The sequence below is a fragment of the Pituophis catenifer genome, unplaced genomic scaffold, assembly GCF_029215685.1.
Source record: "Pituophis catenifer annectens isolate HBS135680 unplaced genomic scaffold, rPitCat1.0.hap2 SCAF_6, whole genome shotgun sequence".
NCBI lineage: Eukaryota > Metazoa > Chordata > Lepidosauria > Squamata > Colubridae > Pituophis > Pituophis catenifer.
The window spans coordinates 45,128,391-45,153,532 of NW_027256886.1; the positions used below are offsets into that span (position 1 = coordinate 45,128,391).

General features: G+C 39.2%; 1 protein-coding gene across 4 annotated transcripts in view; it reads left to right on the top strand.

The window, feature by feature from the left end:
• Positions 1 to 456: 456 nt before the first annotated feature.
• The window catches only part of CNNM2 (cyclin and CBS domain divalent metal cation transport mediator 2), a 120,548-nt gene continuing 95,862 nt past the window's right edge, over positions 457 to 25,142 (top strand). For 2 of the 4 annotated variants that reach the window (XM_070945722.1, XM_070945718.1), the window contains exon 1: positions 457 to 2,153. In XM_070945722.1, coding sequence (XP_070801823.1) covers positions 506 to 2,153 — 1,648 coding nt within the window. In that variant the 5' untranslated portion in view covers positions 457 to 505. Of the gene's footprint in view, positions 2,224 to 3,541; positions 3,695 to 4,888; positions 4,957 to 25,142 lie in introns of those variants that run through there. The other 2 variants (XM_070945721.1, XM_070945719.1) reach the window with 2 other exon arrangements.

The window sequence follows — 25,142 nt, forward strand, 5'->3', positions numbered from 1 at the left end:
CAGGGTTAACATCGGTTCAGTAAAACTCGTGGATTCTGGGAAGAAGCCCTGGAGAAACCGATTCGAATGAGTCTCCTTACCGGTCTCGCTGGAGAAGGGAAAAAAAAAAAATAACAACCTCCCCCCGGCTTCAATGTGTAGCGCAGGCATTTCTCTCCTCACCCGCCCCCAACCTTGAAAAAAAGTGGAAGGCCGACCTACCGGCCGGCTAGCCCTCGTCCCCACCCTGTATTCATGAGCGGTCTGATTGGACGATTGTTCTTTATCTGCGCCCTCCGCTGCCTCGCTTGCCTTCATCTCATTGGTTGATGCGCACGCGCGGGTCTCTTTCCCCCCCCTCCCCGTCCCCTTCGGGGTAGGGGTTGGAGCAGCTCCTGGCCCAGGCCCGGCAGTCGCTTGTCATCCGTCGAGGACTTCGCTACTGGCTCTCTTCGTTAAGCGCTGGCACAATGAGGTCGCTCAGTTTACTGTGGCCGGGTTACCACTGACCTTTATCTACTGGAATATGGCCGCGCCGCTCCCCGCGGGCGCTCCCAGGCTCATGGCAGGGCCGGGGGGAGGCGGCGAAAGGGAGACGCGGATGCTACCGCGGTCGCCGCTGCTGCTGCCGCTGCTGCTAGGAATTCTCCTCAGCCGGTGCCTGGGAGAGCAGCCCGCTCGCGCCGCCGCCGCCTCTTCTTCCTCCTCCTCCTCCTCCTCTTCCTCCTCCTTGTTGCCCGGGGCATCTGATTCTGAGGAAACGGTGATAATAGGGTTACGGCTGGAGGACACGGACGACGTGTCCTTTATGGAAAAGGGAGTGCTCCGGGTGAGCGAGAGAACTCGTGTCAAACTGCGGGTCTACGGGCAGAATATCAATAACGAGACCTGGTCCCGCATCGCATTCACTGAGCATGAACGTTGGAAGGATGGGGAAGGCAGGCGGCCGCCAGCTGAACAAGAAGACGGTCCGGTCCCCGTGGGTTCCATGTCGTCGGCCCCGCAGCGTTGCGGCATCCGGACGTCGGACATCATCATCTACCCGCATATCACCCTCAACCGCCGTACCTCCGGGATCATCGAGATCGATATCAAGCCGTTGCGCAAAACGGAAAAAAGCAAGTCGTACTACCTGTGTACCTCGGTGTCTTCCCCTGCTATCCTAGGAGGGGCGGGGAGTGTGGCCGGGGGCCCCGGTGGTGGAGCTGGCATTATTGGTCCCGATGGAGGGCCCTGGACTGAGACCACCTGGATCTATCATGATGGTGAGGACACCAAGATGATTGTAGGTGAGGAGAAGAAATTCTTGTTACCCTTCTGGCTTCAGGTGATCTTCATCTCCCTCCTGTTGTGTCTTTCTGGCATGTTCAGTGGTCTCAACCTGGGACTTATGGCTCTTGATCCTATGGAGTTGCGTATTGTGCAGAATTGTGGGACAGAAAAAGAAAAAAACTATGCTAAGCGCATTGAGCCTGTGCGCCGTCAGGGCAACTACTTGCTCTGTTCTTTGCTCTTGGGTAATGTATTGGTCAATACTACCCTTACCATCCTGCTCGATGACATTGCAGGTTCTGGACTGGTGGCAGTGGTAGTATCCACCATTGGTATTGTCATTTTTGGTGAGATTGTGCCACAGGCTATTTGTTCCCGGCATGGTCTGGCTGTGGGTGCCAACACCATCTTCCTTACAAAGTTCTTTATGATGATGACCTTTCCAGCCTCTTATCCAGTCAGCAAACTGCTGGACTGTGTTTTAGGGCAAGAGATTGGTACTGTCTATAACCGTGAGAAGCTACTTGAAATGTTAAGAGTCACTGATCCTTACAATGATTTGGTCAAAGAAGAATTGAATATAATTCAAGGAGCGCTGGAATTGCGCACCAAAACTGTGGAGGATGTAATGACTCCTCTCCGGGATTGCTTCATGATTACTGCTGAAGCTGTACTTGATTTCAACACTATGTCTGAAATCATGGAGAGTGGATATACACGTATCCCAGTTTTTGAAGGAGACCGCTCTAATATTGTGGACCTTCTTTTTGTCAAAGACTTAGCTTTTGTGGATCCTGATGATTGCACTCCACTCAAGACCATCACACGTTTCTATAACCACCCACTGCACTTTGTCTTCAATGACACCAAGCTTGATGCCATGCTTGAGGAATTCAAAAAAGGTGGGATGATGGTGGCTGGTGAAGGGAGTGGGGAAGGAAAATGTGAAAAGGAGCTTCAGGAGTATGGAAGGTACCTGATTATTACAATGAAAGATGAAGTTCTGGGGATATTAAATTCTGTGCTTAACATTTGGTGTTTTTATGGTATAGCTCAGAATAGTAAAGTGATTCTCTTGCCTTCACATATTTTCCTTGTATTCATAAACTTTAATCTACAGCTCCCATCATTTCTATTTATATGTATGTTATTGAATATAGTTTAAGGATCAGTTTAGGTTTTTCACTGTCCAGTGGGTATTCAGATATTACGTTGAATTGTGACTCCAACCTGGACTCATCATCTGTCTTATGTGCACCTATGACTGCTAATATCTCAAGAAACAAGAGGAATTTATGGGACCAGATTGTATCCAAATGTATAGGTTAAAGTAATAAATAACAAGCATTCTCTTTCCATAGAAATCTATGCCTGGTATGTGCATCATGCCATATATGAACTTTTATTTATCTGATGTTTATCTTAGATTTGAATTTATTATTATTGGCAAATAGTTTTACTTCTCAGGTTATCTTTCCTTGAATAGCAATTTTTGTTTCCTTTAACAACTATTTGTTAACTGTTCACTAGTTGCAATAATACAGCCTCTGTTTTATATAGTAAAAATATTTGTAGATGTGTATGATACAGACCTCTTACATGGTAAATGCTTATATACAGATGGAGTTAAAATTTTAGGTCAGCAATAATGTTGGTTAATGTTGGCTGTGCACATACATATGATTGGGAATTGTGGTTATGGATCCTCAATGTATCTGTACTGTACATGAAAGTTAAAACTAAAGAAGTCATCCAATATTATACCTTTTATGCTATGTTAATATTTTAAGTTTTTTTCTACAAATTTTGTGAAATGTCATTCAATAATTTATATCTACTAACAGACATTGGTGTTAAGTTGTCACTGAGTTTGTTTTTAACATCCCAAAAGTTCTGTTTAAAACATTGTTAGTATTTTCCACTCCTAGCCTAGCATACCACCACTCTGCTGACATGATTGTCTCTAGCTGTAAAGAGAGATGTTTGCTTAGATATCTGATTCTGGTTGTCACAAAAGCATTGTAAACTATTATTTATTTAATTTATTATTGGTGCCTTTTTACTGCCAGGGGTATTTTCTTCCTCAGGTGTCCAAATCATCTGACTTAGTTATGCAGTGTGCTTGATTTTGGGGAAAGGAAGCAGTTCTGCTCTGCAATCATGAACATTGTTAAAAAGTAGTTTGGTCTGTGTGATTTATATGAATTTCATCACGTATTCTCTTGTATCTTGTTATATTAACTAGAAATCACTGATGGCATCTTCTGAATGATACTATATTTTTCTCCAGCTTGGTGAGGAAGAGCACATTTTATTGGTTCTCCTGTTATTGACTTCTTTTCAGCTGCAAACTGCCAGAACTGAGAATCATTTAGAACCATTCTAAAATCTACTTGTTTGGCTGGACTTTGGGATCAATTAAGTTGGGAAGCCATAGTGAAAGGTATACTGTTGCTTAGTTTCTGAGCGTTTATGTGAGTCAAGCACTCTGAATGTTTAGAGTAGGCTATCAATCTAAAGATAATTGTGATCAAATTGTTGCAGGGAAAATATATTTGAAGATAGTTGGATTCAACACCATCTTGAGATTAGCATTTGTTCAGTATTTGGATAAACAGGGTACTGCTGGAGTTAACCTTTTCTCAAAGTGGTACATTCTCTGTAGCTGAACTTTTTTTTTGCACAGTTGTAGGCAGTAAACTGCTAGTTAGATTTCAAATAGTGCCAGTCTGAAACACTTATCTTTAGCTTTTTCAATTTAAAAGTTAAGCCATCTTTCAGTTTTCTATTCACTCTAGTTTTATTTTTCTTTTCAATTTTCAAATGAATATGTTTTGGTGGATAAAATGTTTTGGTAATCTATTATGTATCTCCTATAACCACTTAGTATTTTCTAGAATAAGAACCAGGCTAGTTTATTGGCCTTTATAATTTATGAAAAGTGAATTTTATGAGATTGTATTGCAATCTAATCACGAAGCTGTAGCAAATAGTACTATTTTCCCATTTTAGTAATAGTTTAAATTTCTAGAATACCACTAAAGCAGTCTTGTTGAATTTATAATTATATTTACAGTTTTAAAAATTGATTTTATTTATTTAGTTGTCAAATTTATATAGCCACACATCTTACAAGACTTTGGACTTTTAATTTATATGAACTAAATAGATTAGTGTGTGTATGTATGTATGTATGTATGTATGTATGTATGTATGTAAAAAACAACAAAAACAACACACACACACACACACACACACATTATAGAAGCTAAAATCAGGGAGCAGGAAGATGTACTAACAAAGTAACAAATACATGTAAAATAACACTTGTTTTTCAGTCCTTCTACTCATTCCCTTAAACTGTAATCCATTTGTTAGAGGGTAAGATTATTCTTAAGCATAGAAGGATTATTTCTCAGTTAATATGCTAGGTTGTTCAGTGGTATTAGTGAAATATATTATGATATTAAAATGAAGATACTCTGGCTGCAAAATCTTCCTTCTGGGCAATAACAAGTTTATCTAAAGATTAATGTATACAATTCTGTTTAGATATGTCAATTTCATTATTTGTATTTATAAAAAATATATATTGCCCTTCTATATTAACACATGATATTTAATATTCTTTTTTCAGAGACTGATATATTCTGAAAAGCAGCTGGTAGAGATGGATTTAATTTCAAATGAGAGATCCCTAAATTTAGTAAGCTATTGTAGTATTGTGTGGAATGGATTAAAATATTATCTTGCTGTCTTACTGAAATAGAAAAGTTATTTTCCTTAAATGGAAAAATTGCTTCTAGATTAATATTCAAATTGTGCTGTGCATTAACACACCTTTGTTACAAACATACCATTGTCTTTGTTATTTTATAACTATTTATTGCGCCTTTTGTTCTAACAAATATCTGTGTAAAACAGTCTTTGCAAATTCCCATTTATGTGATTGACTCTGCAAAATATTGTAACATTATTAACATTAGTAGCAAAACCAAGTTGACTTCTATTTCTTTCTCAACTTGAAATCAAACCACCCATAGATAAGCAGAACATCAGAGCAGTTCTACTAATTAAGCTTAATATAATTAGTTCAATGCTTTGACACCTCCTTCCAATATCAGTGGTTTTGAATGTGTGGGCTAAAGTCCTTTTTTGTAAGATGCAAGACATCTGAAGGTAAGACACCAGCAGCTTACAAATTAATCAACAGAGTCCTGCATTGCTCATAATGCCAGACATTTATTATTATTTCCAATAATAGGGAATACTGGAATCTCCCATTATGTTTGTTACTGTTTAAACATGTTTTATTAAATAAATCACAATAAGTGAATTCACATAATATGCTAAGAAGGATACAGTGGTCTTTTTAAAAAAAATCTTGATCTTTGGTTTTATGAACAGAATTTGGGTTGGTCCTGTTCTAGTTGTCATCTAATGATAGGAGTGGATGCATGTTGTTGAGAGACTGGTGATGTAGGTTAAAGTTTAAGCAGTGGTGGGTTGCTACCAGTTTGCACTGGATTGAGCAGTAGCGGCGGCAGGAGGCTCCACCACTGGTTCGCACTGGATCGGGCAAACCAGCGGCGGTGGGAGGCTTTGCCCACCTGCCCGGATGCTTCTGCACATGTGCAGAAGCGCCGTGCATGTGCATGAACGAATCAGTAGCGACGGGATTTGGAACCCACCCTGAGTTTAAGGAATATCTGATATGAATGTGATTAAAATTTAATATGAATTAGGATATGAATGTGATACAATCTGATGAAAATTTCATTAATAATTATATTACTGGATTCTTTTGTATATATTCATCCTGATTGACCATTATTAGTTTCAGTAAGTACTTCAATAAGTACTCCTGCATTGATAAAGTTTCATTAAGTATCATATTATAGTGAATGCAAACAAGTAGTTTCTGTTTCTTTCCTCACTCTACATTCTTGATGACGTAAAGAGAGACGTTAAGGGGTTTGTTTCAATTTGCATCCAAGGCTCTGAAATTTGGGGGATTTTTCTGTGCAAGTTGACATATCAGAAGGTGAAAAGGCTACTATCAATTTCTACTTAATATTGTAGTAGAGATGCAAAATAGTCTTTATTCTGACAAATACAAAAATACAAATAAGCCAGTTTTGATTTTTACTTTGTGATTTTTTGCTGAAAGAGCAAGAACTATTAGTATATTAAATAGAACACCCAGATTTTAGACAGTCCCTCTCATTAAAGGAAAATGGAACAGAGAAAATTACCTTTGTTATCCATAATCTTAATGTATATAAGATAGCTCCATTTTGAAAATAACATACTTATGGATGGGAAAACAGTCCTTTGAAGCCAATATGATACTGTAATTGTTCAGTTGTTAGCATCTATACTGGGATTTTCCAATTGTGGAATTTGGAAGTTTGATACTCTTGATCAAAACTCAAAGCTCTAAGCAATGCAACATTTGCTGCATTCAAATTAACTTTTTTTTGTCTTTAGTCTTTCATAGAAGCCCATCAGATTCTCTTGCCACCATAGGGTTCTGTTGACCACAGAGTGGAATTATCCACTCCAATTATAGTGTAAAACTATGATCAACCCCCCCAAGTTGTGTGATTTGCCTTGAAATCAGTGGCAAGTGTGGTTAAAAATCTAATTTGAAAATAAACTTGTGAGCAATTTTTCATTTGCCCTTCTTCCAGTGGACAAGTGATTTTAAGGATCCTGTTTTTGCTTGAGCTTTCACTAAAACCATTAGCATTTTTTCTTGTCTTTTTTTTTAACTGGCTGTTCTCAGCATGTACGATTCTAAATCCCAAGCCTTCTATTTCTTAGCTTACCACAGAAATTTAGCTTGAAATGCCTTGTATTTAAAACTGTAAAGCTAGTACACATAGTGCAGACTACTCTGTATAGAAACTTTCCCAGAGCCTTTTACAACACAGAGTTCTTCCTTATCTGTTGTAATTGTAGACCTAGAGACTTTGAGATTTGCTTCTTGTTCTTGTTTTATCCTTTTGTTTGCTACTATATTACACTATATGTTTGCTGAGTTTGGATTAATAATTTGTTTTGCAAAAGAGCACCCAGATAATGCTGCTTCAGTGTTCTAATAAGTTACATGGATACCTTGCAGTTTTCTTTGAATTCTATTCAGGGGAGAATAGTTCTAGAAGACAACATACTTTAAAACCTTAAATTTTTAAAATTGTATGATGAAATGATAAACTTACACCTGATATTCCTCTATCTAAATATTATACATTGTGTTATTCATTTGGGGAACTATCAGTTGCTCAAAAAATAAATACCTTATTACTAAATATATTTTTTATCCGTGCTAGCATATTTTCACAGTTCAGAAAGATTGGGGTTTTTTTCCCATGAAAACGTTAAAGAGCTATCTAACGTAGAACTAAGGAGACATTTCCTGATAGTGAGAACTGTTAATTAGTGGAATGACTTACCTCTGGAAGTTGTGGGTCCTCCATCACTGGAGATTTTTAAGAATAGGTTGGACAGCCATTTGTCTGGAATGATATAAGTTCTCCTGATTGAGCAGGAGGCACTTTGACAGTGAGGCACTTTAAAGGCCATAACTTTGGGGGCAAGCATAAATACTGTATTTTTCGGCGAATAAGACACACTCCCCCCCAAAAGAGGGTGAAAATTTGGGTGCAGCCCGTTTCAGCTTCAGCACAGCCTGATTAGCACAAGCAGCTGATTGTCGGTTGGATCGGCCTCCTGAGGATCAGCTGTTTCAGGCTGCAGAGATTGCCATTGCCTATTGCCCATTCCGATCCCCACTGCCTGGAATGGGCGGAAAATGGGATGCGCAGAGGCTGAAAATGGAGGTGGCAATAGGCTATGGAAATCCCTGCAGCATGAGACAGCTGATCCTCAGGAGGCCGATCCAACCAACAATCAGCTGCTTGTGCTAATCAGGCTTGTGCTGAAGCTGAAACTGAAACAGGCTGTTTGCTGTTTGCTGCAAGGAGGCAAATTGCTAGGAGGCAGAGGCAGATTTTTTTTCTTGTGCTAAACAGGCTGTGCTGAAAATGAAACTGAAACAGGCTGTTTGCTGTTTGCTGCAAGGAGGCAAATTGCTGGGAGGCAGAGGCAGATTTTTTCCCCTTGTTTTCCTCCCCAAAAAAGGTAGGTTTATCTTATAGTTCAGAGCGTCTTATATTCTGAAAAATATGGTATCTTTCACTGTAACTTTAGTTACTGACTGAATGATTGTTAAGCAAGGTCTAAATAAAATTTCAGGAAAATTATAAAAAAGCCATGGTAGTGTAGTGGTTAGAATGCAGTATTGCAGGTTAACTCTGCCCACAGCTAAGAGTTTGATCCTAACCAGCTCAAGGTTGACTCAGCCTTCCATCTTTCCTAAATAGGTAAAAATAGGACTCAGATTGTTGAGGCAATATGTTGACATTGTAAATTGCTCAGAGAACGCTGTAAAGCACTATAGAGCAGTATTTACTGTGTTTCCCCAAAAATAAGACCCTGTCTTATATTTTTTTGAACCCTGAAATAAGCGCCTGGCCTTATTGCTATGCACTCAAAAGCCCAATTGGGTTTATTAACAGAGGAGGTCTTATTTTGGGGGAAACAGGTTAAGTGCTTTTGCTATAAAATTTCCCATCTCATAACTGTTTCATGAACAAGAATATATGTTAATTAGTTCTTGAAATGATATAGCTTTTGGTCATATGCTATTCGGCCAGAGTAATTTTTCTTTCTTTCTTTTCTTCCATTCATTTTTGTCAGATTCTTAGTGACTACCTAGAGAAGTTCCTGCAGTTTTCTTGGCAAGGTTTTTCGGGAGTGATTTGCCATTGCCTCCTTCCTAGGGCTCAAGATCACCCAGCTGATTTTGTGCCTAAGGTGGGACTAGAACTCATGGTCTCCCAGTTTCTAGCGTGATGCTTTAATCATTACACCCAACTGCCTTTCAATTCTTTCTATGAACATGTAAAGATACTAGATAAAATTAGTTGTATGACAACGAAAAATCTGGTCTGGTTCATAGCTAACAGTAAGCCATCATATGGCTTGTTTATACTTGACTTAATGAATATTTATCAACAAACCTATTATTGCTTAACAATACCCATGCTGTTTCATTTGGTAATGAATGCTGAACAGGAATTCAGTATGAACATGAATTTGGTGAATATATGATGGTTGGGGAAATTAAGGTGAAAGCTAGAATTTCTCAGGGCAGAGATGTCACTTATGTCAAAAGCTAACAGTCACCAGCTTCAAGGCCGTGAAAGATAGGGCACAAACATTCTTTCAAGTTGAAGGATTTGAAAAGGAAACACTGGAATTAAACTATAGTGGGTATAAGGAAACGAGTTGATAGCAATTAAGTGTTTTAGTGGCTTCTTCCTAGTATGCAAATATGCTTATCTAAGTAGGGCAAGTTCTGTATGTGAAAGCATTCAGCTGAAAAAAAGCCTAGGTCAAACCATTCTTGGAACTGAATATCTGACAAGTGCTGCATTGTTGTTAAAACATGATGGTGTCAGATGGTAGCACCTAAGCTGACTGAATGATCCCACAAAAAGTAAGCAAAGTTAGATCTAATTAATAGTTGGATGAGAGACCACACCAAAATCTTAGAAATGTAGGCTAAACTGGGAAGCTTAAATGAAAAATTAAGAAAGTTGTAGTTCTGTTTTTTGTATGAAATATATCAATATAATATGGAAATAATATGGATAAATCATTACAAGTTTCTAAGGCTTAGTATTATTTAACAATAATAATATAAAAATAAACACTCCCTTGAATCAATAATATTATTGTTAAATAATACCAAGTCTTAGAAATCAGATTTCAACTTTTTTTTGAATTGAGAAAATACAGGGAATCCTCGATTTATGACCACAATTGAGCCCAAAATTTCTGTTGCTAAGTGAGACAGTTAAATGATTTCCCCCCCATTTTACGACTTTTCTTGCCACAGTTGTTAAGTGAATCATTGCAGTTAATAACATGGCTGTTAAGTGAATCTGGCTTCCCCAATGACTTCGTTTGTCAGAAGGTCACAAAAGTTGATTACATGACCCCAGAACACTGTAACTCTCATATGAGTCAGTTGCCAAGCATCTGAATTTCAAATCACGTGACCATGGGGTGTTAAAATGATCGTTAGCATGAAAAACAGTCATAAGTCCCTTTTTTCAGTTCAGTTATAACTTCAAACAGTCATTAAACAAACTGTTGTAAGTTGAGAGCTACTTGTAGTCTTTAATGACTGTATTGATGGTCAGAGAAGCAGTTTTAAACAATCAGCAGAGACATTAGGATAACATTTTGAACATTTGAAGTTTAATATTATATAGAGAATATTTTAAGGATAAACCAAGTGCAGATTAAAGAAAAGGCCAATACTTTTTCTCCTACTGAATTAATCCATGCTATCTGTATAGATGGAGTTGGGTAGAGATGGTGGTGAAGAGAGATATTTGTGTTTTTCTAGATTCGACTGAACTAGTATTCTAGCTGGGGTATGAAATCATTAATGATATTCTAAATTACAGTTCAGTAACATTTTGAGGTTTGTAGGTTCACAAATTCAGATACGTTCTGTTTCCTCTTGGTTGGTTTTGATTAAATTATTACTTTTCAGTCTTAGGTTATCTCTGGTCTATTATGAGGATAACAGGAAATAAGAATTTGGCCAGCTATATCTGTTGAATGTAATGGTGGGTTCTGAACTTAAAGGTTTTTTTTTTAATATTCAAAAACTTGACCATCAATTTCTCTTCTAATACACGCATATAATCCTATGCAGTCACAAAATTACTAAGGACAGGAATGAAGGAGGCTTACATTGTTAGAAGTTTAAATATCTGATAAATCTGAGTATATACAAAAGATCGCAGGCTAAATATTTAATAAAGAATATTAGCAACATAGTGAGAACAAATGGAATTAAATTGCAATTTCTTATCTGGAATGAGATCTTTCTGTTAGAATGGAATTATTGAGGGGATGTAAACTTAAATTGAGATTCTGAAATGTTTGGTTCATTTATGTATAAGTTAACAATAGTATTACAGGAGTATTGTTAGCTAGTGTTTTGATTCCTGGCTCACATCTTTATTATTATTATTATTATTATTATTATTATTATTATTATTATTATTATTATTATTTAGGCTTCCCTAGTTCCAATAATTGAGCTCATAAAACTAATCATTGACACTGGTGAATGCAGTGCTATGAACCATGCCATGTCTAGTGTGCGTGACCTGGCACTCAAACAGTGATTTGACAGGGTCTTAATTTGCAGCCTGCCAGCTACAAACAGTAGCGTAAATACTAAACTCTAATGTACTGCAACTACCAGCACATGGCTAATGACCCCAGATCAGCCGGGTACTTCAGCCTGTCTGTTGCCAAGGTCATCCAGTTTAGATGTATTTGGTGGGAGTTTTTAATCTTCTGAAGAGATGTAGAATGGTATGAATAGGTTTTACTAATTCAGCTTAGGGAAAAATCTTCAGCTTTTTAATAAAGCAGTTGTGTTTATTAGAGGTTTTTTTTTAATGTAGTCTTTTATAGGTGCAAAAACAACACCAAAGTCCACAATGTCTACTGCCTATTCCTAACACATTAGTCATTTCTATGACATCATGCAGTCTAAACCAATAGCAGCTGAGAAATAACTGTTCCTTGCTGTTATACCAGAAAAAAAATACACATTCATTGTTCCTTAAAGCTCTTCTGTGCTCAAATAACACCAAAATGGTAAGATTGTGTTTTCAATAAAGTATAATAAAGAGCCCTGCTCTGAGAGAGATGGACTGTTTAGAAAGAGGTAAGAAATAAATAAAAAAATAAAATAAAATAAAATAAAATAAATAAATGTCTTATACTGATTTTTATTCAGATCTTAAATTGAAGCTTTGAGAATATTTTCTTTTGTTCAAACCTGAAATATTTTGAATTTTGAAAAAAGATGCAAGAGAAACTTAGTGTCAAAGTATGACCTAAACCTGACAGAAATTTGAATTGAGTGATTAGCCACATATTATACATTATCTCCCAGAGTTTGAATGTATTATAATGAATAATAAATAATGTAAAGAAAAGTATTTTTATTATACACATTCAATAAATGTCAGTTTACAAGGGAGTTTTTCTCAACCTCAGCAATTTTAAGATTGTGTGGACTTCTACTCCCTGAATTCCACAGCCAGCATAGGAATTGAAGTCACATATCTTAAAGTTGCTGAGATTGAGTAATACTGCTCTGCTATGATACTGGTTCATCTAGGATAGTTCAGGAGACCCATTTTTAGCAAGGTCTTCACTCATTTTATGATTGTTATACATTAATTGGTTTGCTTAAGAAATTCATACATCAGACATACTTAATTACGGAAGTAAGGTAATTGATTTACCTGTATCTTCCTTTTATCAAAGTCAGCAGGAGACAAGTTGTTAGTTCACACCTAGTACTAAATATTTTAGATCTACATTTTATTGGCTTGCTGTAGTAATGAGATATGCTTGGACATTCTTACATATTAGACAGAAACACTTGCTACCCGTTCAGATAGGAATCTAATCTCTCATGTGCATCCTTCTCATGTTTTTGTTTATAATGGTGTTACATAAGCTTGGCAGACCAGAAATGTCACAGACTATTATTTTTGTATAAAATACCATATTGTTGGACATTTTTGTTGTTAAGGACAAACTATCAAAGTATCATTAAAAATAATCAAATTTTGGATCCCAACCAAAATATCTGCCTGCAAGACAAAGCTGCATTCATAATTTTTACAAAGCTTAAGAATGATAATGTCAGGTATTTGTATGGTCTCTTTTGCATACGGAGGCAAAATGCATGGAGAGATATGATTATCTTAGGCTTTTCTAGGAAAGTTTAAGTGATCGCTCTGAGATGGCAACATAGATAACTTTAAATACAAAGTTAAACAGAAAAAAATGGGAGGAGCGGGTAGAACAGTCTTGTCACAGAAATAGAAAAATATCAAAATAGAAGTTATTTCTTAAGAATTAAAAGATAAAAAATTAGTAATAGTAAAATGAATGTTAAGAGTCTAGGACAGGAGCATGTACTTCTGAAATACATGATGAAACTATGTGTACCCTAAAAATTCAAGATAACTTCAATGGTAAAATATTATTGCTGGATACTCAGTTGGAAAAGAAAGTTTAATACCTAGCAGGGATGGATATTATATAGCCTATGTTGATTAATGCCAGCCATTATTTATAGGATATCTTCCTAGCTTCAATAGCTTTATTTTCCCTCTTGAATTGCTGTGTGAACAGTTTTGCTATTAGACGAAGACCCATTTACAGAATTCTAGGGTCTTGCAAGATAGGAAACTCCAATTTATATCAGCATATATCTTTCCTGGCCCTCCAGGAACTCCTTCCCATTCCCTTTTTCTGAGCAGTTCTTCAGGAACATTATCTTTAGGCATTTGAGAGTAACGGAAGTATCAAATGTCTGTAAATGCAGCCCCATGTGAAACCTATTACAGTAGTTTTAGCTGCATGGTCATGTGGGTGCTTTTGCCAAGCATCTCAGTCCCAAAAGGGGACCCCAACTAGAGCTGGGTAAAAGTCCCCATGACCACAGTTTTCACCTGTCACTCCAGCATAAATCAATAACCTGGGAGGGTACCTAAGTTGTAAACCTGCTGCTTAAGGGGAAATGTGACACAATTCAGAGCCAAGATTGGGGCTGAAATTAAGCAAGTTTTATTATCAGCAAACTGTACCTCCATGTTGCAGAGATTTAATCTAGTTTTGATCTATCAAAGCCCTTACTGCATCCAGGCACCAGGCCAGAACTTCAAGGGCATCATGTATATATAGTATCACCAGTAATATATAATATAGCAAGAATACTGCATTCTATACTGCCAGATAAGCTGCTTAGCAGCTATACATAGAAATTAAATTGCATGGAGGACAGAAACAAGCCCTGTAGAAACTCACATTGGATTAGCCACTAATGCAATTTCTGTTCATGCATACTAGCTGGAAGTGCCTATTTAGTATAAAGCAGAAGTATTGTGAAACATAGATCCAGGCTCCAACCTTGTAGGCACTCCATAAGATCTAGAGATTTTCCATTTCTGACCTTGGATAACATTGCACTTCCTCATTCAACAATGGTACACCGTGTAGGGCAGAGGTCTTCAAACTTGGCAGCTTTAAGGCTTGTGGACTTGGAGTTGAAGTCCACAAGCCTTAAAGCTGCCAAGTTTGAAGACCTCTGGTGTAGGGCTTTACCTGGAGTCAAACTCTTGGCTTCATCTGATGTACTAATTGTATCCTTTTTTAGATTGGGGGAGAGGGGTCCTTCAGACAGTCACTCATCACCTCATGACTACTTCAAAATGCTTTATATGGGATTGCTCTTGAAAACCACTTGGAAGCTTCAACTGGTCCAAAATAACATGAATAACGATGAGCATGTCTTGGTAAGCCCATGTAACACCTCTACTTAATGAGCTGCACTGGTTGTCAGTTTGCTTCTGGGTACAATTCAAAGTACTAGTTTTATCTATAAAGTCCTACATGGCATAGTGCCTGGTTACTTGAGGCGATATCTGTCTTGCATAGTATCTGCCTGGTTGATTTAATCTAGCAGGGTTGGTATATTCCAGTTCTTTCAATTAAATAATGCCATTTATCAAAACCCCAAGAAGTGTGCCTTCTCTGTAACAGTGCCTGTGAATGTGGACAGACTCCACTTTGCTGATGTTTCAAAGTCCCTTTGAAGATCTGACTTTTCACTCAGTCTATTGGTAAGAGTCTATGAAGGACCATGTAGGTTATTTCTTTTGTTACCATCTTTTTTTGCCACCCTTCCTATCTTTACTTTTCATTTCTGTCTATTGTTTGGGTCCCTCAGCCATTTTTAACTTTTCATCTATACAAAAGCAGAGTTGCTGGGAGTTGGGTGGTATATACATTCAATAAATACTAATAAGGATAGCATAATCCATGGTATTGAAGACTCCAAGAGGTATTAAAGGATCAGGGGAGGTGCATTCCTTCCAGCCCCAATAAAAGCTCCGCATCAAGGCAAACGGTGCTATTTCTGTCTTGTGCTCAAGCCTGAATCCAGAGGATCCAGAAAATGTTAAATCTAAAAATCTCTGTAGCTGAATTCCCTACTACTTTACGAATCTTCCCTAAGAAGAGAAGATTGGAGATTGGTTGATAATTATCCAATGTGGCTGAGTCAAAAGATGGTTTCTAAAAGGAATGGCTTCCTTACCTCGTTCATAATGTTTGGCACTACTCCTTTCCTCAATGCTATTGTGCTATTGCTTAGCACATTGTAAGCCGTCCTGAGTCTCCGGAGAAGGGCGGCATATAAATCTAATTTAAAAATAAAAAATAAAAAATGAAGGATTAATACCAACCTGCACAGATGTCCTAGATGGGGCATAGATTGAGCTAATAGGGGGAAGAGCTCATATCATATCATTTCCTCACAGCTTTGGTCTAAACAAGCTCAAACTGATGCCAGATCATTCCATAGGATGTTGCTTTGGTCATCATATCAGACCCTATCCAAGTGTAGTTAAACCTAGGGGGAATGTAAGCAAGAAACCCACAGAGAAGTCATGGTGGTCTGCTGGATTATCTTTACTCTCATCTTTCCCTGAAAGGAATAGGTAACCATGAATAGTTCTGTCAAAATATACTGATACTGGAAGGGTAACAGACTATGGCTGTGACCTATAGTAGTTTTTGCACTGTACTATACCATTGGCTCATGTTCAGTTTGTGATCCATCAAGGCAACCAGATCCTTTATGTATATACACTGTCCCCTTCTATTTCTTTTGTACCCCATTATCATACTTTTCATTTTTCTTAGGGCTCTGTGCTAATGAGCATGCTCATTATTCTAGCATGTCAAGATATTTCTGAATCTCAATAATACTTTTGTCATGTTGTCTTCTAGAATCTCATGGGAGACCATTGGGTGCTTTGCTGAAACAAGATATTCTATACCTACTGCATTTTTATAGTCAACTAAACTGGTCATTCTATCAAAAAATACTTGTTCATCTGAAATTCTTTTCAATCATGTGATAATAGTTTTGCTATTGATCACGTGACTGGGTGAGAGGAGGAAGGGAATCACAGAATGCAGGAGTTGTCAACATTCTAAAACTACTGCTGGATTGCTTCTCTCTTAGGGTAGCACTTTAGAAATTTTTCAGGGTTTTGTTTTCCCTCTGCCCCCTGGCTTGATCTGGCCCATTTTCAAACCTAATCTTTCTTTTCTTGACGTCTTCTGCCACATCAAATTTGTTTCTGTTCAGGTCAGTTTTTGCAGAGTTATTGTACTGAATGACAGAATCCTGACCCCTTTCACATGATATACTTTTGGATGTTGAAAATAATAAAAATATTAGGTTCGTTTGGCATGATTTATTTTTGATTCCACAGTGGTTCTTGCCAAGCAATGCATTATTTTCTATATATTCCCAATAATCTTTGTAATGTTTACAAACACATGAATCCTTGAATTGTATAATTTATTTGTCTTCGTATTTATTTAGCCATTATTGAACCACCCCATATCCTGCATATCACTCCTAGATCCATTTCTGATTTTCGGCATCACACTATTTTCCATAGTCTCTTCTCCCTCTCTGACAGGATTCAGACTTAAGGAGTTCTGAATTACGTTTGTAAGGCACATTACAAACATAGTTTTCCCAATTCTTACAAGGTTCAGTCTATCCTGACATGTTCCAGAAGCAGATAGAGTGATGTACTAGAAAATTGTCAATGCCTCATTATAAGAGGGGCAATTTCTGGTGACCTTGAAAGAAGCTGTGGTGAATACTTCCTGAAAAGGATTCATTGCTAGTGGAGAATGTCAGGTGGTCTCCAGTCTCTCCTTGGTTGAGAAGTTATTGGGCTGGTGATGGTGGAACAACTTCACAGTACCCTAGAGGAAACAAACTATCTGGACTCTTTTTAGTCAGGATTCAGACTTGGGCAGGGATGGGATTCTACTGGTTCAGACTGGTTCGGGTGAACCGGTAGCTCCAACGATCAGCTGGGAGCGAACCAGTTTACCCCGACAATCAGATGGGCTCACCCACCCACCCGCACTATTTTCCTACCTTTCTCTTCTCAGCTGATTCATGCGGTAGACCGGATTGCTGCACAAATCAGCTGTGTTACTCCTCCGAAGAAACAAGGAAGTGGAGATTTCTTCAAACTGCACACCCAAATCGCACGATCACCAAACTGGTTGTTAAACCAGGAGGATCCTACCACTGGGCTTAGGTTTGGAGTAAAGATACCATTGGTCACCTCTTAGATGACATTTGTCAAGGCCCAAATGAGATAATGCACCCTTGCATCTTGTTGGACCTCTCAGTAGCCCTTGATAGCATTGACCATAGTATCTTACTGGACTGTGTACAGAGATTGGAGATCAGAGGAGTTTATTTACTGTGATTCCACTTCCTCCTCAGTAGTTGGTTACAGTTTGTGATCATTGGTGAAGAAAGATTGATGGCTTCTGAGTGGGATACTGTAGAGCCCGTTCCTCTCTCCCCTGCTCTTTTTGTACGCTGTGAGGGAGATGCTGTCAGTGTCCTTTCCTCATGCCTGGAGATTGTCTGAGTTGAGAGAAGAAAGAAGAGAATAAAACTGAATCCTGGTAATCTGGAGTTGCTGTTGATATATCACAGTTCTCTGTTGCCAAAAGTGTTCTTTGACAGGACCTATCAGAGAGGAAGCTTACAACTTCAGCACCTGATGAAATAGCAGTTGGAAGCTGTGAGCAGAGAGTTGAACTCAATTGAACTCTACTGATGTACCAGTTGTATCCCACCGTTTCATGCCTTTATCAACTCTTAGTTGGATAACTGTAATGCATTGTACTTGAGGTTGCCCTTAAAAATTATTTGGAAACTACAATTGGTCTAAAACATAATGGCCCACATACTTTCAGAATTGCCTGTTCCATTTCCAACCATTACCCACCCAATATTAAGATCAAATAAAGAGAAACTATACTGCTCAAAAAAATAAAGGGAACACAAGCAGAAGACATCAGAGATCTGAATGAATGAAATAGCCTTATTAAATTCTTTATTCTTTACATACAGTAGTTTATACACTGCTCAAACAACTAAAGGGAACACAAAACTACTGTATGTAATGAACAAAATATTTAATAAGGCTATTTCATTCATCCGGATCTCGGATGTCTTCTGCTTGTGTTCCCTTTATTTTTTTGAGCAGTGTATTATTGATCCCAGATTTTTAGAAGGCTTGGGAGGCAGCTTAAGTGAGAAAGTGCTGGTTTTTAGAGGCAATATCAGTCCTGTACAATAGTCTCCTGATAGAATAGGCACCAGTGGTGGGTTGCTGCTGGTTCTCACAGGATCGGGCGAATTGTTAGTGGCGGCGGTGGCAGGCTCCACCCACCTGCCCAGATGCTTCTGCGCATGCACAGAAGGGCTGCACACACGCTCGAGCATGCACATGAGCAAATCAGTAGCAACGGGATTTGGAACCCGCCCCTGATAGGCACCCTTGTTTATTGATGTTTTGAGATTTATTAGAGACAGAATTGTTTAGGAGAATCATCTGCTGATCTGATCATACCATATTTTCACTGTTATTTTTATTGCTTGCATTCCATTAATTCCAGGTTCTCTTGTCTCATTCATCTATGGTTTGTTACAGTAGCCCACTTATCATTAGATTGTCCTGGTTCCTTAACATCTGACGCAGAACTTTGTTAATCTGAGTCATGTCCAAGTCAGCATGAATCTCTTACTTCACACCATTCTCATATTCAAGTTTGGCAGGAGAAGTATTAGGGGGTTAAGGGATCCTTGACCCCTACTGCTAAAATAGGTATCAACTGGTATTCAAACCCTGGATTCCCTTGTCAAAGGGTGGTACTCTAACCATTGTGCTGTCCAGCCTGTGTCTGAGGCAGCAGCAGATGTGGGAGAAGGTTCAAGCAGAGGAAGTGCCACTGCAAGAAAAGACTTTGCATGGACTATATCATCAACCGATAGATACTGAGAAATCCTAACAGTGGCTGAAAAGGACTGGATTGAAAGACAACATTGAGGTGCTGATCATAACAACACAGAACAGGCATTAGACAGGACCCAAAGTACAAACTGTGCAGAGAGGCCTCAGAGACAGTCCAACACCTGGTGGCATGATATTAGATGCAGGCAAGAACAGCATACAATACATAAAGTAGTAGCATTGTGTACAGGAACACCTGCAGAGTGTATGGGCTAGACCATCTGTGACTTTCCCATCTAGACCTTCCCAAATCTTCCTATGGGAGATTCCATAGATGATCATTTAACAGATTAAAAGAGTTGGAAGGGATTTTGTAGGTCTTCTAATCCAACCCCTCACCCAAGCAGGAGACCTTACACCATTTCTGACAAATAGCAATCCAGTCTCTTTTTGAAAGCTTCCAATTATGAAGCTCCCACAACTTCTGAAGGCAAGCTGTTCCATTGGCTGATTGTTCTCACTGTCAGAAAATTTCTCCTTATTTCTATGTTGAATCTCTCCTTGATCAGTTTCCATCCATTATTCCTTGTCTGGCCTTCAGGTGCTTTGGAAAATAGCTTGACCCCCTCCTCCTTGTGGCAGCCTCTCAAATATTAGAACACTGCTATCATGTCTCCCCTGGTCCTTCGCTTCACTAGACTAGCCATGCCGAGTACTTGCAACTGTTCTATGTATGTTTCATATTTCATTGAATATTTCATGGAGAATAACAGAGATCCTGTGGGACTTCCAGATCCAGACTGACAGGCAAGTACTGGACAGTCAACCACACTTCGTAGACAAGGACCAAAATACAGCAGTGGTGATAGATGTAGCATTGCCAGGTGATGGCAATATCAGGAAGAAGGAGTACCAGAAGCTGGAGAAGTACCAGACCTGAAGAGAAATTAGAGGGGATGTGGAAAGTAAAGGGCAAAGTGGTCCCAGGGGTTATAGGAGCACTCAGGGCTGTGACTCCTAAGCTGGGAGAGTGGCTCCAACAGATCTCAGGAACAATATCAGAGCCCTATCTGGAAGAGTCCAGTGCTAAGGTACTTCACAGAACTTTCAAACTTCCAGGTCTTTGACAGAGGACCTGAAATTGAGGAAAATATAACACTCATAGGGATGAGAAGGGTTTTTATATTATTATTCTATGTAAGACACAATCAAAAGTCTTTTTGATTTTGGAAGGGGAATTGAATTATGTAAAATCAATCAATCAACCAAATCTTTATCTGGAGTTTTCCATCTCAGGAAGAATGAAATAATTAAGCCTGATCATATTAACACTATTGGCACTGCTAGTAATTCAATGCCAGGATTTCTCTTTCTCTTCTTAGGCCTTTCCCTCAATACCACTTGTGCTCCTATCTCAATCTTCTTGTCCAGTGGTTTGTAATTCCTTGCAATGTCTTCAGGGATGTTCCTCACTGTATTGTTTGTTCACGTGTGGATCAGCGGAAAGGGGTATTTGTGTTATTTACTAGATATTGAGAAACAGGTTGAAACCTGTGATCATAAACCATCACATTTATACAACGCTTATATCAATATGCCAATATAATATCAGTACTAAATTATTCAGAATATTCTAATTCACATTTTCAGTTGAAATATCTGCTGGCAGTGAAAAAAAATTGAGAATAACAAAACAAGTATTTCTGGGTCTTTTCTTCTACTTAGCCCCTCCTTCTGTACTTTAAGTTGTTGGAGATAATGCAGTTGGTTTAAACTTTGCACCCATAGAATCAGTGTTAGTTTTGAAATATTGCATGTTGCTCTGATGTTCCTTTGACAGACATAAGAACAAATTTGATAAATTAAATATTTTAAACTGGTGGCTTGCCATTTAAATTTTCAGAAATATATTAGGTGTTCTGTGAATCTACTTCTAACATTTAGAGATGTTTATTAGTATCAATATTTTTCTGTTGCTATTTTTCATCCCCCTTTTCAATATTTAATCTTCCTTTTCAATTGTTCTATATAGGCAAGATTTTTCTATAATGGATAGTAATTTGGATTTTTTGGAACCGTTGACTTTTTAAAATGTTCTATAAATGTTATTTGCATTGTAAAAGTAATTGAAAAGATAGATTTATGAGACAATAATGTTGCTTGATCTGTAGACAATTTCGATGGGTGTTGAACATGTATGCCTGTGAAAAAGAATTGGATATGAAGTGAGAAAAATGTATTAGTAATGATGAAAAAGGAAAGCCGAATTGAAAGAGACTGGAAATATTAGTTGAAAAATCATGCCTAATAATTTGAATAGTAACTTTTTTGAAAGGTAAAAATTCCCTCAAGTTGAGTTTGACTTGTAGTCTTGGAGTTTCTAGCATATGAGCAGAAGACATCATTCAAGCACAAATGATAAGCAAATGTGTGAACAGTGCTTGTTCTCATAAATAAAAATATAAATGAAAACAACAGACATCATGGAATATAGACAGTTTTGTGTGGTGGTTAAGACAGTAGGCCAGCAACCAAGACCTTTTAGTTCTAATCCACCTTTGGCACAAAGCCACCTAGGTGACCTTGGGTCAGTCGCTTTTTATTAGCCCTAGGAAGAAAGCAATGGCAAACCACTGCTGAAATTTTGCCAAGAAAACTGCAGGAACTTGTCCAGACAGTCGCCAGAATTCAGCACTGATTTGAAGACCCAAAACAGACAAAAAAACAAAAAAACAGTTTCAAGGCAATCAAGCAGATCACAGCCATATAAATAGGATCACATCTGAAATGCTTAGGATTTTGAACTGATACAGCACACACACACACACACACACCCCAATACTCCAGTATGTCAGGACAAACTGAGTCTCATGATGGATGGTATTTTAGTACAAAATTAGTATTGCACAATCTATGACTATACAATAAGCATTGTCAAGTTTCCGAAAGATGCCCTAATTAATTCATGAGCCATGATCCAAACTTCAAAGGAAATATAGTCATTTATTAGGAGCAACATTCCGGCAATACTCGGATGCAGTTAGGACTGATCCTACATAGATTTATGTTCCCCTATTACCCTGTCTCTCCCCTCCTCTCTGGCCATATCATAAATCACATTCTCCAATTAACCACTTTGGGTGGCTGTGAAACCTATCACCCTCCTTCTGATTGCGGTCAGAAAGAATGTCTGGAATTCACTTCAGTTCTCCCTCCCTCCTGCTCATGGCAACTTGAAAGCTTTGCAAGTTGACAAGCATCTTCTCATATCTCCCCACCTGTATCTTAAAATGTTTTATACAAATCTCTGTGAATACTTTATTTGGAGAAATTTAATAAATGGCACTGAAAAAAGTATGACGGTTTTTCACACTTACAACCTTTGTAGCATCCCTTTGCTCAGGTGATCAAAATGCAGATGCTTGGCAACTGACTCATATTTATGACTGTTGCTGTGTCCCAAAATCATGTGATCCCTTTTTGCAACCTTTTGACAAGCAAAATCAGAATATTTTATATTCTGTAAGCCGCCTTGAGTCACCATGTGCGAATAGGTGGCAATATAAACTCCCTAAATAAATAAATAAAATTAATAAAATTAATGGGGAGGCCAAATTCACATTAACAGCTGTGTTACTAACTTATCAATTGCAGTGATTCACTTAACAACTGTGGCAAGAAAAGTTGTAAAATGGGGCAAAACTCACTTAAAAGAAAATTTGGGCTCAATTGTGGTTGTAAATTGAGGACTACCTGTACATTGGGCTTGGAAGCAAATAGGTAGAGTACAAATTTTCCAAAAGAATTATAGTTTAACAGGTCAGAATTCTGGCAGTTGCTTTCGTGTGGTTTCTGTACATCACATTTGAGTTTGCAGCATCTGAGCAGACATCGTTAGGACATTTTAGGAATTGAAAAAAGCTCCAGTTTTGTGTGTCCTTACATTAACTGCCGCTATATATATCTGAAGGATTATTGGTATTTCCCTCAGTTCCTTTTCACTTTCTCCTATAGTCGGGCACGGCAGTCAGGATGGGTGGAGACTTGGTTGAGCTTCCATTGGACCGGGTCTGCAGAAATAAGGGAAGTCCCTCCTCCTGACTGTGCCTGTCAGTTTTTCGACTCGGTCGAGTCCGGACCAGTCGCATCTAGGATAGCTCCATTAAAAAAAAAAAGAGAGAGAGAGAGAGAGAGAAGCAGAAAAATAGAGGTTTAATCCTCTTCTAGCTCCCTGCTAGCGTTCAACTCAGCGAGAGGCGTAGCTCCGCTGGAAACCGCGCTGCGGTTCAATTGCCAACTGGCAATTGCTTCGCCCACGCGCACGAGTTCGCTCCGTCGCGTTTGGGCCTACCTTTGTCGGGCGGCTGCAGGGACGGCAGGAGGACGTCGATCGATCTCCCGGAGGCTTCCTGGTTGGCGCGACGTGTCTTCCGCGCCCGTTAGTGCTGTAGGCCGGCTGGCTAGCACTTTCATCGGCGGATCGCCTCGGAGCGACTAATTAGGCCTCAGGGGACAGCGTGGCCTTTCCCTTACATCGGCCTGCAGCTCGTTAGCGCGAGGGAAATTCCGCGCGTCTGGGGGTGCTTCAACCGGCTGGCTAGCACACCCCAAGGCCTTCTCTCCTCGTTTCAGCCTCATTACAGTGAGTACAGCTCCTGGCAAGCCTTGGTGGGCCTGAGTGACTCTCGGAGGTTTGGCGGCCATTTTATAGTCCTTCTTCAGAGCCCTTCAAGATGGCGGACGCCAGGGCTCACAGTAAAAGCAGTAGAGGGAAGCGCCCTCCCTCATCAGAGGACCCAGGAGAGGGTACTTCCACTAGCACCCAGGCTAAGAGGCCTAGGACCCAGGCTCCTAAAAAGGCCCCAATGTCCAGGGAGGAGAAGAGGAGACATAATGCGATAGAAAAAGCCTGCAATAAAGCGGCTTCTTCTTTGAGGGCTCAGCCTGAACCTCTCTCTTCTCCATCTGATGTTATCACTCCAGTTTCGGCCTCTGCCACAGTGGGGGATTTTCCACAGTCTTCTCTGGTACCAGATCTCTCCCCAGATATCTCAGTCTCTGAGGATGCCTTAGCTCCAGTGCCAGAGGCTGTTTTTCCTTCGGGAGATCCTGGGGATCCTGCTCCACAGGCAGTTGAGACTCCAGATCCTGTTCCCCATTCTTCTGGAGACCTGGATAACCAGTCCTCTCAAGCCCAAAAGCTAGATGTCACTCCAGCTTTGGCTCAATTGATTGCTAATTCCATCAGACAGGGGATTGCCCAGGGACTTCAGGAGAGAGCTTCTTCCAAAGTTTCGGATTATTTGAGCCGCCACACACCTTCTGTGCGCTCCCAGCCCTTGCAGGCCTCATCTCAGTCTCCAACGAGAGCAATTTCCCCATCCAGGGACAGCCAGGGCTCCCTTTCAGGAGAGGAGGAACAAGCCATCATTGAGCAGGATTTATCCGAGGATGAGGGCTTGGAACCTGATCAACCCCCCTTTGTCGGCTTGTTTCACCCTCAGATGTTCCGCTCTTTGTTATACAAGGCCCAAACCACTACTGGCCTTGGCCTTCCACAAAACAAAGACCAGCCTCAGCCAGGGTCATCGGCATCTTCTTCCTCCTTATTTGAGATACCTACAATTCAAACCGAAATTGTGCCGGCCCCTAAATTATTTACAGATGTATTACAGAGGCAATGGAAGAATCCCAGTACAGGCCCAATTCCTAACAGCCTTGATAGACGTTTATATAATTTGGCGTCGGAGTATGCTTCTCTTTTACAGATACCCTCTGTGGATGCACCAGTAGCAGCCCTTTCTTCACCTTCACCTTCACCTTCTTCAGGACCTGCAGAAGAGTCACTAAGACCGGAGG